The sequence below is a fragment of the Trematomus bernacchii genome, unplaced genomic scaffold, assembly GCF_902827165.1.
Source record: "Trematomus bernacchii unplaced genomic scaffold, fTreBer1.1, whole genome shotgun sequence".
Lineage (NCBI taxonomy): Eukaryota > Metazoa > Chordata > Actinopteri > Perciformes > Nototheniidae > Trematomus > Trematomus bernacchii.
Genome location: NW_022987547.1, coordinates 101,177 through 117,410, shown reverse-complemented (window position 1 = coordinate 117,410; position 16,234 = coordinate 101,177). Strand labels below are relative to the sequence as shown.

Below are 16,234 nucleotides of genomic sequence, written 5' to 3'. Positions count from 1 at the left end.
ATCTCCGGTACCAGTGCGCGCTCTCTCTCTCTCGCTCGCGCACGTACACAAAATGGCTCGTGCCACACACACACAGAGCAGAGCTTGAATGAAACACAGAGACCCAGAAGTAGGCTACTTGTACTGTACTGCACTGTAGCATATTATTTTCGAATCAATCCTTTTACAAATTATGAATTTCACACATAAAAAAAAAAGAAGAGACATACATTTCTGGGGTGCCTAGCAGCTAGCTGTGTTTAAAGAGCTATGACACCAAAAAGACAAGCTAGCTAGTTGCAGCATATGCAGCACATTATCATTTCAAGCTAATGCTAACAAGATTTATAGTAATAGCTCAAAATTTAAATTACAAAAAGAAAAGTGAGAACTCAATAATCCAGTCAAACACTAAGAGACATTCACTAGTAAAACTATACATTATTATTATGGTGAATTTATAAGGATTTCTTCCAGACACTGTTAGTCATTAGCAATGCCCTCTTCCTTGTAACAAATTGACCTTTCTCAAGAAGTAGCATCCCATGCTGCGAGGCTGTAGATGACCCAGCCTGAGCGGCACATTAAAGGCTAAGGCATATTTTAACACTGTTGTCCTTAGAGACTTAACCTCTTCCTAGTGTTAACTTATAGCATTAACTAGCTCTACCTCACACTGAGAGGAGAAGAGGGTTAATCACCCGTCTATATCAGGAAACTAGTTCATTACGCTTGCCTTATTTAGACAGCAGGAGGAAGGAGGATTCACACAGGAAGACAACAGCCTGGTGACAACAAACATGCCTGAGCCTGACAATATTCCCCAGTTTGTTTGGATTATATTTTTGCCCATCTGTGCTATTTTCTGACTTCAATATGAATATCATGGATACAGAATAATCCTGAAATACTGCAACCATTTTGTGGTCATCACCAATCTCAGTGGAGATTTTGTGTGTATTCTAAGAAAGCAAACACAACCAGAGAGTCAGGACGACATGGACTGAAGCAAGATTTATGATCTTTAAATTAAATGTAGTCCTTGTTGACATGTTACCGCTGTATCAACAAAACGCCACAACTGATTCCCTCCTTCCTGCAGAGCATATCAAACAAAACGATTAAATAACAAATGACAAAACATAATGTTTTTCTTGCCATGCTTGCAAAGAGCTTCTATTGATTTCAGATCCAAAGCTTAACCTTTGCCACTTCACTTTTATAACTGTTACTCACATAGTTTTGATCTGCACCCAACATCCAAGCACTAGCCTTTACTGTAGCTAACTTCCAAGGAAAACTCCCCTCAGATTGTGTGACGTTTAGCACATTCCAGGAGTTATTTTGTGATGAAGTGTTGAAATCTTCTGATTGATACCCCCTCTTTTACTCCTGCTACCCTCTCTTCTTCTGTTTCACGAACTGATTCCTCCCAACAACCTTTCATGAACATCTTTAAGTGTATTTCATCCAGCTGAGAGAGCAACTGTGATCCTCGTGGTCTGCGCAGGAGTATCTCTTCATTCTGTAGTGCCTCTGCAGATCTGGCAGTAAAGATCCTACATTATTTGATAGTCGTTTCCCTTAGACATATACTAATCAGGGTCAACCTCAACCATAAATCTAATTTCTTAAATTCTTGAACCCATAAAGAATTTGACCAAACTGACCTCCCTTCCTTAAAATGCGCCGATGTTGAGCGTCAACGAGTATTTGATGGAGTAAGAAATGACAACACCCCAATGGACTACGCCTTCCTGAAGCCCTCCTAACACCATCTGTACCACCCGAAGCTCAAGAAGCAATCTGACATTCCTCTGATACGCTGGAATGTGATAAAGAGACTTTCAACACCCAAACACAGCACTGTGTTATGAAATGAAGCCCTGACATTAGAGGTCAACATCCCTCCTGACTTTCCGAAACTACAGATAGTCTGTGCTAATTTAATCAAAGTGTTTCTTGCGTGTTCTTTAAATTGGAAATATTCTGCTCAAAGTCATTTTATCCTAATCTTTGTATTTGTGTGTGAATTTTCATTGTCTGTGTGTGTATGCCTTGGTAACATGCTATTTATGCTAGCAGGTGGTTTGTGCTTGGCTTTGTGTGAAACGATTGACTTCTGTTGCAAAGTACAACAATAGTCGGTGGATGTTGCAGACAATAGTGGGTGGCGGGGGTTGTGTGATGGGGGCCATCACACGGCTGGAATGTATTGTTGTGTTTCCTGCATCCCCTTATTCTCTTCCTCTCTGGAATACAAATACTAAACATTTAATGAAATACTTTGATAGAAGATGGAATATGACAAAAAAAACGTCCTTGGTAGGTGCTGAATATTATTCATTTTCAAAGTGACATAATCCTCGACATTCTATAGAAGCAGTAACCCTTGTTTCCTTGCGGTGGAAGCACCAAATCAAAAATAGCTAAGCTAATCAAAGCTTTGCAGACAGAGTTAAGATTGAGAAAGTTATCTTGTTTTGCCGGAGTAACAATAAATTCCAACAAAAAAATAGCGACAGGCGTGGATGAGACCAATCCATCTACACAATCGCTTTGAGACTTTGACTAATGATGAGTTGACTGACTTTCCTACTGTAGCTTCTGTGTCAAATATAGCACAGAATGAAATCAAAACAAGAAGATGCCAATTCAGTATTCTTATCAGGAAAAAACATAACCAACTCTTATTTAATACCGAAACAAAGCAATCATCCCAGATGGACTCCATCGTCGTTTCCTTTTCATATGGCATGAGAAATGGTTTCATTTTATAAATCCAAACTTTTAAACAGCCTAAGACTACTATAAAATAATCTTTGAAACTTTTAAAAACGTCTTTTATTTCTTCGAACGTGCATCCCTCCTCTCCTTTTCTTTTGCAAAATGATCAAAGAATATATGAGAACAAATAAACCAGAAGCACTTAAGTAGACACACACAGACACTTCTGTTCCTCCCTTGATCACTTTAAGCTGTCATCCATTCCCTGTGGGACACACTAAAATAGCCACAGAGTGCCATTCACAGCTCAAGGAACTACTTAAAATCCCAGCTACAGACATGCACAAACATGAGGCGGCTTTGTTTAAATGCTGGGAAAAATCATTTTCAAGGCTCAGTCTAATAGCTGGCCCAAGGGCCCCTCACATGATTCCCAATGACAAACACACCAGACTATTTTCCTTCTTCTTTTCTGTCATGTTGTCCTCTCATTGTCAGCTGACAACACACTCATTACATGTGAACTGAGGGAGGACACAGCATGTCCACATTGTGTGCTCAGACTCCAACCACATCAATGACACTGGAGTCCATGTGAACAGCGCTGATTTAACTGTAACGTTTGGGACATCATCCAATAACAAAAGGCGGTGTATCACTCTCTTCCTGGAAGTCAGCCAGTGGAGGCCCATCAACAGATCGGCCATTGAGAGGCCATCGGCTAGTTAATGTCAACAACACTTGGAGCCGTGTGATGCTGAACAGACTTCCTCCTGGCAGCACCCTCCTCCACCTCCCTTCCTCACGTTTTCCCTCCCTTGCCTTACACTCACGACCCCCACCCGACACACACACACCTGCACCGCCCTTTATCTCTCCTTGCACTCATTGTTCCTTGTCAGCACGACGGTGTCTCTCATCCTCCTTCAGTACCTCATTCCCATTTCCATCTCCTGTGTACTCATGGCTGACCAAGCTTTAGCATCATCTACCACACAAGGCTGTTATGTAACCTGTGACTATGTGTGTGTGTGTGTGTGTGTGTGTGTGTGTGTGTGTGTGTGTGTGTGTGTGTGTGTGTGTGTGTGTGTGTGTGTTTTCTGGGAAAAGGGAGGGGTTCGGAGGATGAAGATAGCGTTGAGAAGTTTGTTGTTCCTGTTAATGTTCTCACAGTCAACGGTGCTCCTGAGGTGGGTGGGGACGGAAAATGTACTTCCACCCAACACACACACTCACACACACACAGACACAGACTGTGTCAATGGGACATTCAGAACGTGGCACCACTTATCATTGACTGTGCTATCTAATTAGAGAGCTGGCAGTTTTTGTTCTGTCCCTTGGCCCAGCAGAGGTATTGGCAAAGATTTGAATGAATTGGCAGTTTGCTGCTCTGCTGTGTATTTCCAGAATCAGCTAGTAAATTCAAATGATGACCAAACAGTATGGATGATGAGCTATTTTCAATACAGTGTGGACAACAAAAACAGACTAAACCCTCCGATCAAATCCGATGAGAATCACTTCAGTGGATTATTTATAGATACAATTGTGGGGATGCTTGAAAAATAGACCTAAAAGGTTGATCTAACGCACATCTTACGACTGTAAGAATGTTTCAAAGAGAGATGCCTGATTTCTTGAGCCTACATCACCCATTTCATATTGTAGTAGTCACCTGCCCTCAGTCAAAATGTCACAACATTTTCAGTGAAGTAGAATCAATGAGCATGATTGGACATTATGTTAAAACAGGGACAAGGTAAGTTATTTCCACCTCTTCACCTAAACTTATCATGCCAACAGTATTTACTTTTCTTAAAAACAACATTCGGCGAGGGTAATTTATTCAACCAGACTATTCCTGCACCATGAGTGTGCATTTTTAAAGATTACAGTGGATTTCATCAACTGCTGATTTTAATGGGTGAATAGCTGTCACATGGAGATACACAGAACAAAATGATCAAATGTAATCCCTGGTGAAGATATGGAAGCCTCTGGTCGAGCACCAAAAGGGAGAAAAAACCACCACACCCATTAGCCAATTACATCCTACATGACAATGTCCATCCCTCATTAAATATTGTCAAAGTCTGCAATCAAAGAATAGCAAGTTGCTTGGCAACAGCTGCAGGAAAAGAAAAAAAGCTAAAAACTTGTCACAAGCAAATCTGGAACAACAAAGTCTGGTTCCAGGTGGATTTCGCTGAACATGCGCCAGATGTCTCTTTTGGGTTTATAACTGCAACTCTGGGGCATACAAGCACTCGTGGCTGCCTCAACTTTTTTTTTAATGTTAACACATTAATGTTATATTCAAAATGCCTACAAACATGAGTTATTTGAATGCTGAAATTGTGAGCATTGCCACTTGGCTCTGTGTTGTGGTTGTAAAAAACAAGACCAAGGGCATGCATGCAATCTAAAATGAACACTGCATAATGAGCCTTCATGATGAGAAATGATGGGTAACTAAAGCGGACAAAATCAATGCGAGTGCTCAACAAAAGAACAACGTTATAATGGAGTTTGGTGAGGGGCATAACAAGTAGCAGCACCAATATGCTTGCCTCTCTGTCTCTGCCAAGTCATTCAGCATGAGGATGGAGAAAAGCAGGTTAAGGTCATTCCTATATCTAGGTTAAAGTGATGCAGAGGAGGAGGAGGAGCCCACAGAGAGAGCTAGAGACCACTGCAGTCTGGTCCACTAACCTCCTTTGAGTGTTTCTCAGGAGAGAGCAGGGTGCAGTATTCTGTGTCCTCGCCACTTTAAAGCAAATCAGAGTAATAACAGGCACCTTCTCTGTTAACCAGGACACGTTAACTTACATAGAAACACATGCATAAGCTAACCCATGACACCACCAGCATGCAAAGCAAAGCTCATAGACCCACTCATAAAATACTCCATTGAATATTAATTTTCTGTGCAACCGAAACTTAAGTTAAAACACATTTTAGTCATGTTTTCGGCATTACTTCTGTGTTAATTCCATCTACCTGTGATGTGAGGGAAGCGTTGATATCCTGGAGTTCCTTGCAACAGACTCAAACTGCTAATAACCGGGATTAGGTTTTAACGGTGGAGGCGTAACCGACCTGCTGACCGCTGCTTCTTCTTCTTCTTCGGTCTACTTCTTCAGCGTTCACCCTGGGAAGACGGTAGCGGAACACGCGGACAGGAGAAGTGACGGATAGTCGTGTGCTCTCAACTGCACGTAATAACGGTAACTGCAAACTGCGACTGGGATGACATTGAGCTCTTTTTACGCGCCAGCTTTTCCAACCAGTGGTTCCCTCCTCCCTCTACTCTTCTCTCCTCTCCCCCTCTCTCTCTCTTTCTCTCTTTTTTTTTTTAGGCACGCGCTCTGAATAATGCAGCGCTTGCGAGGTCCCAGGAGTGTTTTCTGTCCCGTTCCAGAGACAATCAGAGAGCGAGCCACCAGCGCGAGCTCGAGCCAAGCACAATGAGACCGACCCGAACAGATCAGGTTACCGCCGTGCTGCCTTTCATTCATTTATTCAGCGGCACAACAATCTGACTGCAGCCCAGCCAGCACCCCCCACATTTATGTACCCCACCTCTCTGTCTCCCCACCTCTCTGTGCCTGTCTCCCCACCTCCAGCTCTGCCTCCCCTCAGATAAATGTGTTCAGGTGGCATTTTCAGAAAAACAAAAACATACTCAGAACTCTCCAGAACAGGCATTGGTGGTGTAAGCTAACTCCATGTACTCCTGAACTGCACATAAGTACTCGTTAAGATAACTTGGATACAAGTATGTTTATTATATATCACCTAATGCTGCTCCATTGCATTAAAGTAGCACAACTTGCATCTTGGGAAGTGTAGGATCCAGTGTTTTTCAGGTGTGGAACTGATATTGGAGCTAAAATTGACAATATATCTGCCTCTGCTGCACACATTTTGACAATTCTATTTTCAATCTGTCTAATAACGCCCCCATTTTTATAGAAGTGTAATACTAAATTGCTGAAGTACCCCTTTAATAGGAACATGTTGTTCCATTTAGCCCGCTACATTTACTCTAGGTTAATAGGTAGCTACTTCCGATTTGAAAACAAAACACGATCATTTAATAAGAAGTGTAATGCTTCTTGAATTAGTTATTATGATTTGCAACAGTAATATAATAGTAACACTTAAACAGCCATTCTGCACAATTAGTAATCTACTTTGCTTTTGATACTAACAAACTCTGGCAATGGACTGTCTTTTTTGTTTTCTTATTTTATATTAGAGTATTGTTACTACTCCTGAAGTAATACATACACAAAGAGAGAATATGGTTTATAAGTGTTAATATTCTCATTATCAATTCAAAATACACCACCCGTTATGAACAGATGTAACTCTCTTTAAGAATACAGTATCATATTAAAAGTAATACTATAGTAGATACAAATGCCCCAAAGTACAGTAAGTCACTTTAAATGCAACATGCAGTACGCCAGGCTCATATAAGTTCCCATTAGAGATGAGAAATGCCACAAAGTTCAGTAAAATCATATTAAATGTACTGCCATAAATATTTAATGGGTAGTTCTAAACATTTGATAGAGACACTGTAGTGGGACGTATCCCACTGCAGAACAACTCTGCACCTGTAGAAAGGAGACAATGTGGCTGAAAGGCATTCCAAACATGCCGCCCCATAGCAGATGTGAGGTTCAGCACAAACAATATCTGGAAGCACGTACAGTACAGTACTTTGTGCAAGAGCCTGCAATCTACAGGGACAAAACCCGATGGTTACTCATATGCAATCACATTAACCGCACATTCTGCTATAATCTATCCTCAGATATGAGAATTGTGTAATTTGTTTTGTATTATTGGTGATGTCATGTTTGTCTTAAACTAGATGTTGTCAACTAAATGGCAGAAGACATCAACCTTGGATTTTCAGAGATTTTCAGAATTTTCTGGGGATTTGTTTTCGTGATCTGCCCACTTTCCCTAAACATATCTTGCTTGAATTTCAAATGAATCAGCCTACATTTGATCTAAAATGTAAAATAACCTGTATGGCACAGATGTTTTCAGGTGAGCAGAACTCCATTTTTGTATTCCCATGAGGTATAAGAAGAATAGGAGAAAAAAAGCCCACAAATGTATATTCAAAATTGTTGCTTTGAAGCCTGTGTAAAGGAGTAAAAATAATAGTCCCTCACATTATGAAAGGTTTCAGGGCCGTTTGTGACCCGGTGGAGCCACTTATTCATGTAATTGTGCCCTTCGATAGGGATAAAAACACACTCACACAGATACAAATTACTCACCATGGCGGTGTGAGGGTGCCTGGTCGGAATGGCAGCTTGGTTCCCATTTGCTGTTGTCAAGGTAACCCCTGATGTGTTTCCGTAGCCTATGATAGACAAAATTAGAGTTATTGTCACCATTGTCATCTTTTTGCATATTTATTTGCACCTGTGGGCGATCTTTTAGGCAAGCAGTATGCTTCTGACAATGTGATAGTTATCAGCTATGATGCATGCAATGAACACATTCTTTTATGGTGGACCCTCTGCTACTTTTTTAACTCTTTATTTTAGCTGTGTGAATTATTTTTGAATGCCACCAGAGCAACCGTGCACACAGCACTGATAATAAATCCTAATTCTTCACTGCACTCTGGTTCTTTTCTCTCATTTGAAGACTGTGTTCTTTGCTGTTTCAGTGCCCCTGTTGCAAAAGTAACCTCATAACACTGTTAAAGAAAATATCAATTTAAATACTTTAAAGATGTGGCTTTGTAGCAACGGTGGTGGCCAGTGATAGAACGTAACTCAGTATATATACTCAAATATATAATATACTCTATACAATATTGTACTATATACAATACTGTACTCTTATAGTATTTAATGCATGTGTCGGATTATAATTTGCTGCTACTTTATCATTTTACTTTACTATACTTAAGAGGAAAATACTTACTTTTTACTCCATTAGATGAAGTTGTCAGCTAGAGTAGCTAAGCAGTTCTTTGCAGATAATGTTTTTATACAAAACATATAATCAATTTATACACAAAACTACTCAACATTAAAATGCTGCTTAATACATAAGTAATAGTATTAAATAATGACATACATCATAATAAAAACACCTAACACCTAATCACATTTTGTTTTGTCAATCCATACCCCAAATATATTTAGTTTAATATGATATAACAAAAAAGAAAAGCAGAAATTCTTCATAATTGAGTCTCAAAATCAAAATGTCTGACATTTTAGCATGAATACTTACTTTAACCATAAGCAGAGTTATCCTTGCAGCTTAATTTATAATGCCTATACATGTGTTATTTGTACAATTTAAGAAATTTGAGTTTTGGCAATGGTATTAGTATAAGTTATGCTGTTGTATAAGCAGTAGTATTAGTAGCATCATCAGTGGAAACAGGAAAATAAACTTTAATCATTCAGATGATTATCTTGTGTCATCTTCATTTGCTACCTCAAAAAGAGTGTGCATTATTTCATTGTTGCTTTAAATCATCTATACTTTTGTTTTTAGATATAGTTTGACCCAAAAATCATGTGCAACGTTACAAACCAGGGTTTAACCAGTGCTGTGCATGTGGTCATCACAATGTTATGAGGCATGGACAAGTTTTCCACCGTTGACAAGTCTATTATTCTCCTATCATGTGTGTGTGTGTGACAGGGTGCAATAAGTATCTTTAGTCATGGTTTCTGTTGGCTGTCATTGTCTTAAGATAAATCAATTACTGCGTTTTATCACGGAAAACACACCCATCCTCTGTGAGGGAAAACAGTGTGTGTCCTGTGTGCATTAGTTTTGTTTTCAGATGCCGGTTGTCATGACGTCTGCAATATAATCATTTATCACCTTGTATTGTGTCCTCTGGGGAAGTGTGCGTCACATTTGTGTCGATATCCCTTGTGCCCTATCCAGAACATGTGGGCTTTTAAATAATAACACCCAGGCCAAGATATAAGCAGGAAAGATGAAACACAAACACCATATGGTTTTAAAAGTGTATCTATACTTCTTATCATGCAGTGTGCTTTTCAAAATCTCATGCAAAACATATCTAGTGCTTTAGTGTGTTTTTCCATGTTGTTCTTCCTTTTCACTGAAGTGGAATTATCAGGAAAGTAATATGATTGAGCATGCAGTGAGATTACTTCTTGCAGTACCTACTATTGATACCAGGGGGGTGCCTCAGGGCTCCTGCAAAACTAGAGCATGGAGGTGTATGTAGTCTGATCAGCTATCTATGTATGTAGCAGTTTAGCTAACCATATTTTCCTTTAGCACCACTTCCCTTTCTTCTCTTATCTAAAAGTCAATACCCCCCTTTGCTTCTGCCCACTCCATATTTTTTGTGTAAACTCATAAGCTGTCACGGACACAGTATGATTCCCATCAGGAATGTTGCAGAAATATTAGAGCCATTTCTCATGAGCTGTGGCTAGCCATACTGAAAGAGAGCTATTCAATCTCAAGGTTGTTTCTTATCAGGCTACATCAAATTAAACTGGAATGTTGCAGAAATTGTCTGCATTCCTTTAATGTTTTATTTAGCTGGTTTTCAAGCCCTAAAAGGCAAGTGAGATTTTTTTTTGTTGACTAATCATGATATTTTTTGTACCTTGGGAGAACTGGTAGAAAAAAAGCTTTTGTGTTTTCTTTCAGATGTTCTCATTTCTCCAAGCAGCCTAAACATCAGATACGTATATTCAGTGTATTCAAATTATGTTACATTACCGTCACGTCTTTGATCACCAGGATTTGTATTCTCATTTGACTCTTTAGGCCTCCGTATTTATTGCATTATTTGAATTCTCATCTGAACTCACCATGAATGGAGCTTTAGTCTTGGTCTAGTTGGTTAATATAAATTACATTAAAAAGTTGTATTCATTGTTTTGGGCACTAACACAAATCAAAAATAAATGTAAGAGTGAGTTTGTGGTGCTGGTGCAACTTAAAAAAACTAGTTATTGAAAGCCTTACCTTTGTGACCTTTATAAAATATTCTGGAGAAAAACCATGAATGTGTGTGTTTGCTTGTTAGTGGCAGTGGGAATTATAACAGATAGGGGTGCAGTAAGGACAGCTTGTGATCTCTTTGTCAGCAGCCAATGCAAAAGTGAATGTTAGGGACAGACGGAAAGAACAACAAGCAAGAGACGGCAGGAGGGCACTGGAGAAACTCAGCTTTATTGACCAAAGATAGAGAGAGGATACAGACATCAGAGAGAGAGAGTGAGAGAGAGTCAGAGAGAGAGAAAGAGAGAGAAGTTTGAACAATAGAAAATGGCTCCTTTTTGTTTTAACAGTCCATACAACCGTGAGGGCAGGCAAACAAGAAAAAGAGAGACCCCTACAGAGTCAGAGGAGTACTGCAGGCGTGGCAGTGGGGCAGGTAAACTCATCCAGTCTGTTGTGCGCGTACAGCTCCTCGCGTTACACCAAAAAACACGCACACACACACACCAGCACGGGTTAACTGGCTTCATTAACTTGAACTCAGCCTTACTCTCTTTTTCTTTGAATGTGTTTTTGGGGTTGTGATTTCTTTTTGCGACTGTAAGTGCTTCTTTAAGTCACACCTTGGGGAAAATAATGCTTCTCTGCATAGCCTCCTCAATCTTTTAAAACCCAAACAGTCATGCAATGAATATGATTTGGCCAATGTGGGATACAGAACAGCTTACTCAAGTTAATCAGGTTCAAATAACTGAGACAAAGTGCTCAGAATAACCATATGGCGACATTTGTTAGCTTCATTTTTTTGTTGATGAAATTGTTATTTTCACATGAATTTTAACCATCGCTATTTAAAAACTTTGTAAATATGAATTGTCTCAAGCAATTCCAGTTAAGTAACTTCACCTTAATCAATGGAAATGAATGGAAACCAATGGCTGCCACGATGGAAACAGTAAAAAACATGTGGTTTGGTTTGGAAAAAGTTCAGAAGTAATGTGAATTCAATGGTTTGTAGTTAATAGGCTACCATGCAAATCAAATGGTGTGGTTATTTCCTACCACTGCATTAAGATCCTCAGATGCGTTAGAGGCCAATCAAAACACTTGTGGAAATGGTAGCAGCCGCCAAGAGTTCAGAGAAGCCGGTGGTGGTCAGATGAGGGTGGAAACGTTGTGTGGGGGTTAATTGTGAGATTACACACACAGCAAAGCAGTGAAGTTAGGAGAATGAAAATATACAACGCTCGTGTTTGTGCACTCATACAGTCATCATATGGCATCATAGGACATTAGAACAATGTCTAGTACCCATAATAAATCAGAATTTATCTCTAGATCTCTATATAGATGTGGAAAATAAAATCACTAAATAGAATATAGCATATTTACATTCTTTATCTACACAAGAAACTAGACCCCGGAGGGCCCTGCATGGTGGCGGCCAATCACACAGCCAGCTGGACTGACTGACAGCAGCAGTGGCCAATCACACTAAAGCTTGTATGTTTTGGAGGCTGGCATACAAGTTCTGCATTGACAGTTCAGTGGTGGGACTGTTTTGCTGTGCACAGAGCCATGTGAAGATACCACTGATTCACCCAGAGACCTTTCAATGCTGGACATGTACCACTTGTTGCCAAGAAATATTGTTTCTGGCTTTCATTTTCTTTCAGAGTTATACGGAAGCCAATAAATGCAAGTGAGTAAAATAACTGTGGATCTATTTCATAATTATGATCTAAAACATAAATGATTATAGAACAGGTGAATAAAGGGTTTGTCAGTATAATATTTGGAATTACTTAAAACGTTTTTTCAAAAGTGGTGGGAACATATTTTTTCCAATCAGAGTTTTTTATTTTTTTTAATCAGGTTTTTTATTTTTTATTATGCACCCGTTTCACAGATGAAAAAAAATGTAAGGAAAGAATCCTCGCAAAACCCAATTCAAACTAAGGACAAAAAACAATTTAGATCATACTAGCATTTTTTTCTCACTTGCCTCTCAGGGCCTCCGTAGGGTACACAGTGCAAAGAGAGACGTTGTGTTCTTTACTGTATTTCCAGGACCAGTAATGCAGTCAAACACATTGGCTGCGTAGAGAAGAGAAGTTCTGCACTCTGAATAAAAAGGTTTTTAGGCTCTTGAGGTCAGTTTTTTATTATTTCATGTTGAAAAAAATTGTTTTGATGTGATTTACAAACAACACCAAAACACATTGTTTGGATCTAAAGAGCCTCTCTAACCTCTTTATAAATGTGCAGGCTTCTTTTTCAATCACATATCTGGCCCATATACATTTATTGATCGCACACTAAAGACAGCCATTTCTACTGTAGGGCACAATGGCAAAGTGTAGCAATTCATTAGATGCCTATTGAGCATTGCCATCCTCTAAAACATCAAAGACACTTGTAAATGAAACCAAAATCTTTTACACAGCGTCCATTATCATTCAACAGAATGAGGATGATTACCGATTTTGAGGGCTTCTTCTGAAAACCAGCCAAGTAAATGACCTACAGTGTAATATATATATATATTTGATGTTATTACCACACCCAGGCCACATTATTTGCAGCAGCCTTGTAAACGAGGGCCTGGTCGGTGACTACAGCATGAGCTGGCAGTGTTTTCAGTGTCTTTGAATTGGTAAGACTACAATGGATCTCTGTTGGCCTTCTGGACAAAAAGATGAACATGAACACGATAATTCCCATGAGCACGGCTGTCATTGAGTATTGTGGTAGTGCTCAATAATATTTATTATTCAAAACTTTGTGCCCTACTGTTAGTGGTAGTAATCCATGTTTGTTTTCATAGGCGGAAATACATGTTCCTTTGCTGCCAGTGTACTCATTAAGCTGCCATTAGCTTCCTGTGCTCTGTAGCCTTTGGACACACTGGAAAAAGTTGGCTGTATAGATCCTACTGGCTGCCAAAAGGTGTTCCACTGCTTCTTATTGGCTGCTGAGTTAGGAAGTGCTAGAATAGGAGGAAATGGCCTCAGCAGTGGAATAGCTGGAGTTAATGGATACAAAAACGACAGAGAGAAAGAGTCTTGTTACTGCTAACTACAATGTCAAAAAACTTCAGTTTCCCACGGAAACAGGCGTCCCAACAATTCAATGGCCTTTTAAATTTCAAAACAATAGAAAAAAATCAGATAGCAACAGCAAACCGAAATGAAACCTAATAGAACACTTTTAATTTTCTCTATTTTTGTTTTGTTAGGACTATCAATGTGGAAGAATGAAGAGGCACGTAAAGAAACCAAGGCAACAAGTACCCTCCTCCCCGGGTCAGAGAGAGACGGTACAAGGGAGGGGGGGGGGGTGGTTTTGTTTGAGGGTGTGTTGTGTTTGGAGACAACAGGGGAGAATTTACAGAAAAGGGAGTGGGATATTACTGAGACTGTGTCTACCTTTTTGAATGTTTTATACACTGGCTTATTTAGAGGTGATGACCTAGTTGATGGTTAGACACCGCTGTATTCTGAGTGATGGTCCACTGAGAGTTGTTATATAATTTTACCTGGTTTAAGCTGTTTGTCAACAACTAATTTGAAGGTCTGTTTACCGGTGATATACCAAAGTGACAACAGCTTAATTGTAATTAATGAAATAAACAGAGTCGTCTGAGGAGACAGGAGGGTAATGAAAGAGCAGAGATGTAGAGGTCATAACGTAACTGAGTAAAAAGTCAAAGGTCAGACGAGAGCGTGTGTGCGTGCATGTGTGTGCCAGCCGATCAGAGTCCAGAGGAAGAGGAGGAAGAAGGTGGGGCTTCTGTTAGTAACCATCCAGAGACAGAGGAGAAGAGAGGGGGTGTTGTGGGTAATAATAAAAGGGTTGGAAGAGGGAGAAGATTCAGTCACATGAGGATGCAGCACTCGCAGCGTTTCCTCTTGTCTGTACCTGTGGCGGGGGTGAGGCCTGGCAGGGGGGCCGTGTTGGCGTCGGGGTTGGCGGGGGGCGAGGAGGCGCTGTCGGGGTCACGGCCGTCGGATGACAGTTCCGTGCTGGCGCCCTCTGACGTGGCCGGCCGCCCCGACACCAGGTCGGCCGCCGTGCCGTCGATGATGGACATGTCGGTGACCGTCTTCTCCCGCAGAGACTTCTCGTCGTCTTCGTCGATGAGCACCACCTCGGCCTTCACGGCGCCGTCGAATCCCAGCAGCCTCCTGCTCTCGCTCACGTCCTCCACGTCCTGGTAGCCGAGGAACACCATGGTGATCGGGTGCTCTGCGCTGGCCCGGGGCAGCGAGCTGAACTCGCCACCGGGGTGGGCGGAGGAGGCGGGCTGGGTGGTGATGGGAGCAGAAGGGGGCATCATGCCGAGCTGAGGCTCCCTCTGGAGGGTCACCTGGGCGGGCGGGCTCGAAGGAACGGAGGGCGGAGCGCAGGAGGGTGGAGACAGGTCGTCAGTATCTGCGGGGGAGATGTAGGCCTGCGGGGCGGCGGGGGTCACCGTCACCTTGCCCCTGTCGCCCTCGCCTCCTTGAGACCCCGGCCTGGCTGCTCTCTGGATCAGCTGGTCCACCTGCGCGGAGCTCCACCCGTTCTCCATCGTGTTACTGGTGGACACGCCCCCGGAGGATGTGACCTCGTAGACCACCTTCCTGCCGTCGTCGAAGACTTTGACGCCGCGCGACGCCGCATCCAGCGGGCTCACGCGATTGGCCGACAGGATGCGCTGCTCGCCGGTCGTCGGGTCGTGCTGCACGTTGATCTCCATGGCAAACATTGCTGTTAGGAGGGGAGGGGGGGAAGGGATTGGGGAGAAGGGAGTGGGGTTGGAGGTAAAGGTGAGGGGGTGGGAAGGAACCAGTGGAGAGGGTGAGGGATGTTGGGAGGAAAAAGTGGAGGGAGTGAAGCATGAGGATGGGGACACAGTGATCTCTGATAAACTGCAATACAAGTTTCTCATTCAAACGGTTATATATTCTGTTAGCAAAAGACAAATGGTGATGGAACTACCTTGCAAACTATAGGTATTATGTGCATTTAGTACACCAAAATATCTATAAATCAATAAAGGTATATTAAAATAATAATAATCAGGTTATTTTGTTCTTACCCTCTTGTCTATCTTACTGCAATCATAAACAATTGTCTAGCTTCATCACGCTGCCCTGAAAGCCGAGCTCATTGCAAAGTCAGCAGCCCCAAACACAATGAAACACACATGTAGGATAATGAACCGTTGACTATCATAACATGACTGATTGGTAACCTCTCTGTTGTTATTTTGAATACTTAAAAATATATATTTTGTACTGTTTTGGCTTTCTTAACACTATAATTAGCTCTTATCATTGTAAGTATATTTCCTACGGTTGTTTCGCTTTTTAATTTGTTCTAATGTATTTTCTAAAGTACTTAACACCTTGTTTGGTTAAATTCTAAACAAATAAAGATATAATAATTATATGTATATATGGTTGTTATACTTATTATTTTATTACTAGAGTAGAAATTATGTAAAGTCCACAACTAAAGTAATACACTTTTAACTCTGTATAGATATATA

The 16,234-nt window shown here is 41.0% G+C and overlaps 1 protein-coding gene across 1 annotated transcript in view; it reads right to left on the bottom strand.

The window, feature by feature from the left end:
- The window catches only part of LOC117476518 (A-kinase anchor protein 2-like), an 81,739-nt gene that overhangs the window by 24,579 nt on the left and 40,926 nt on the right, over window positions 1-16,234 (bottom strand). Inside the window, 2 exon segments of the mRNA XM_034123123.1 lie at window positions 8,013-8,098; window positions 14,620-15,450. Coding sequence (XP_033979014.1) covers window positions 8,013-8,098; window positions 14,620-15,450 — 917 coding nt within the window.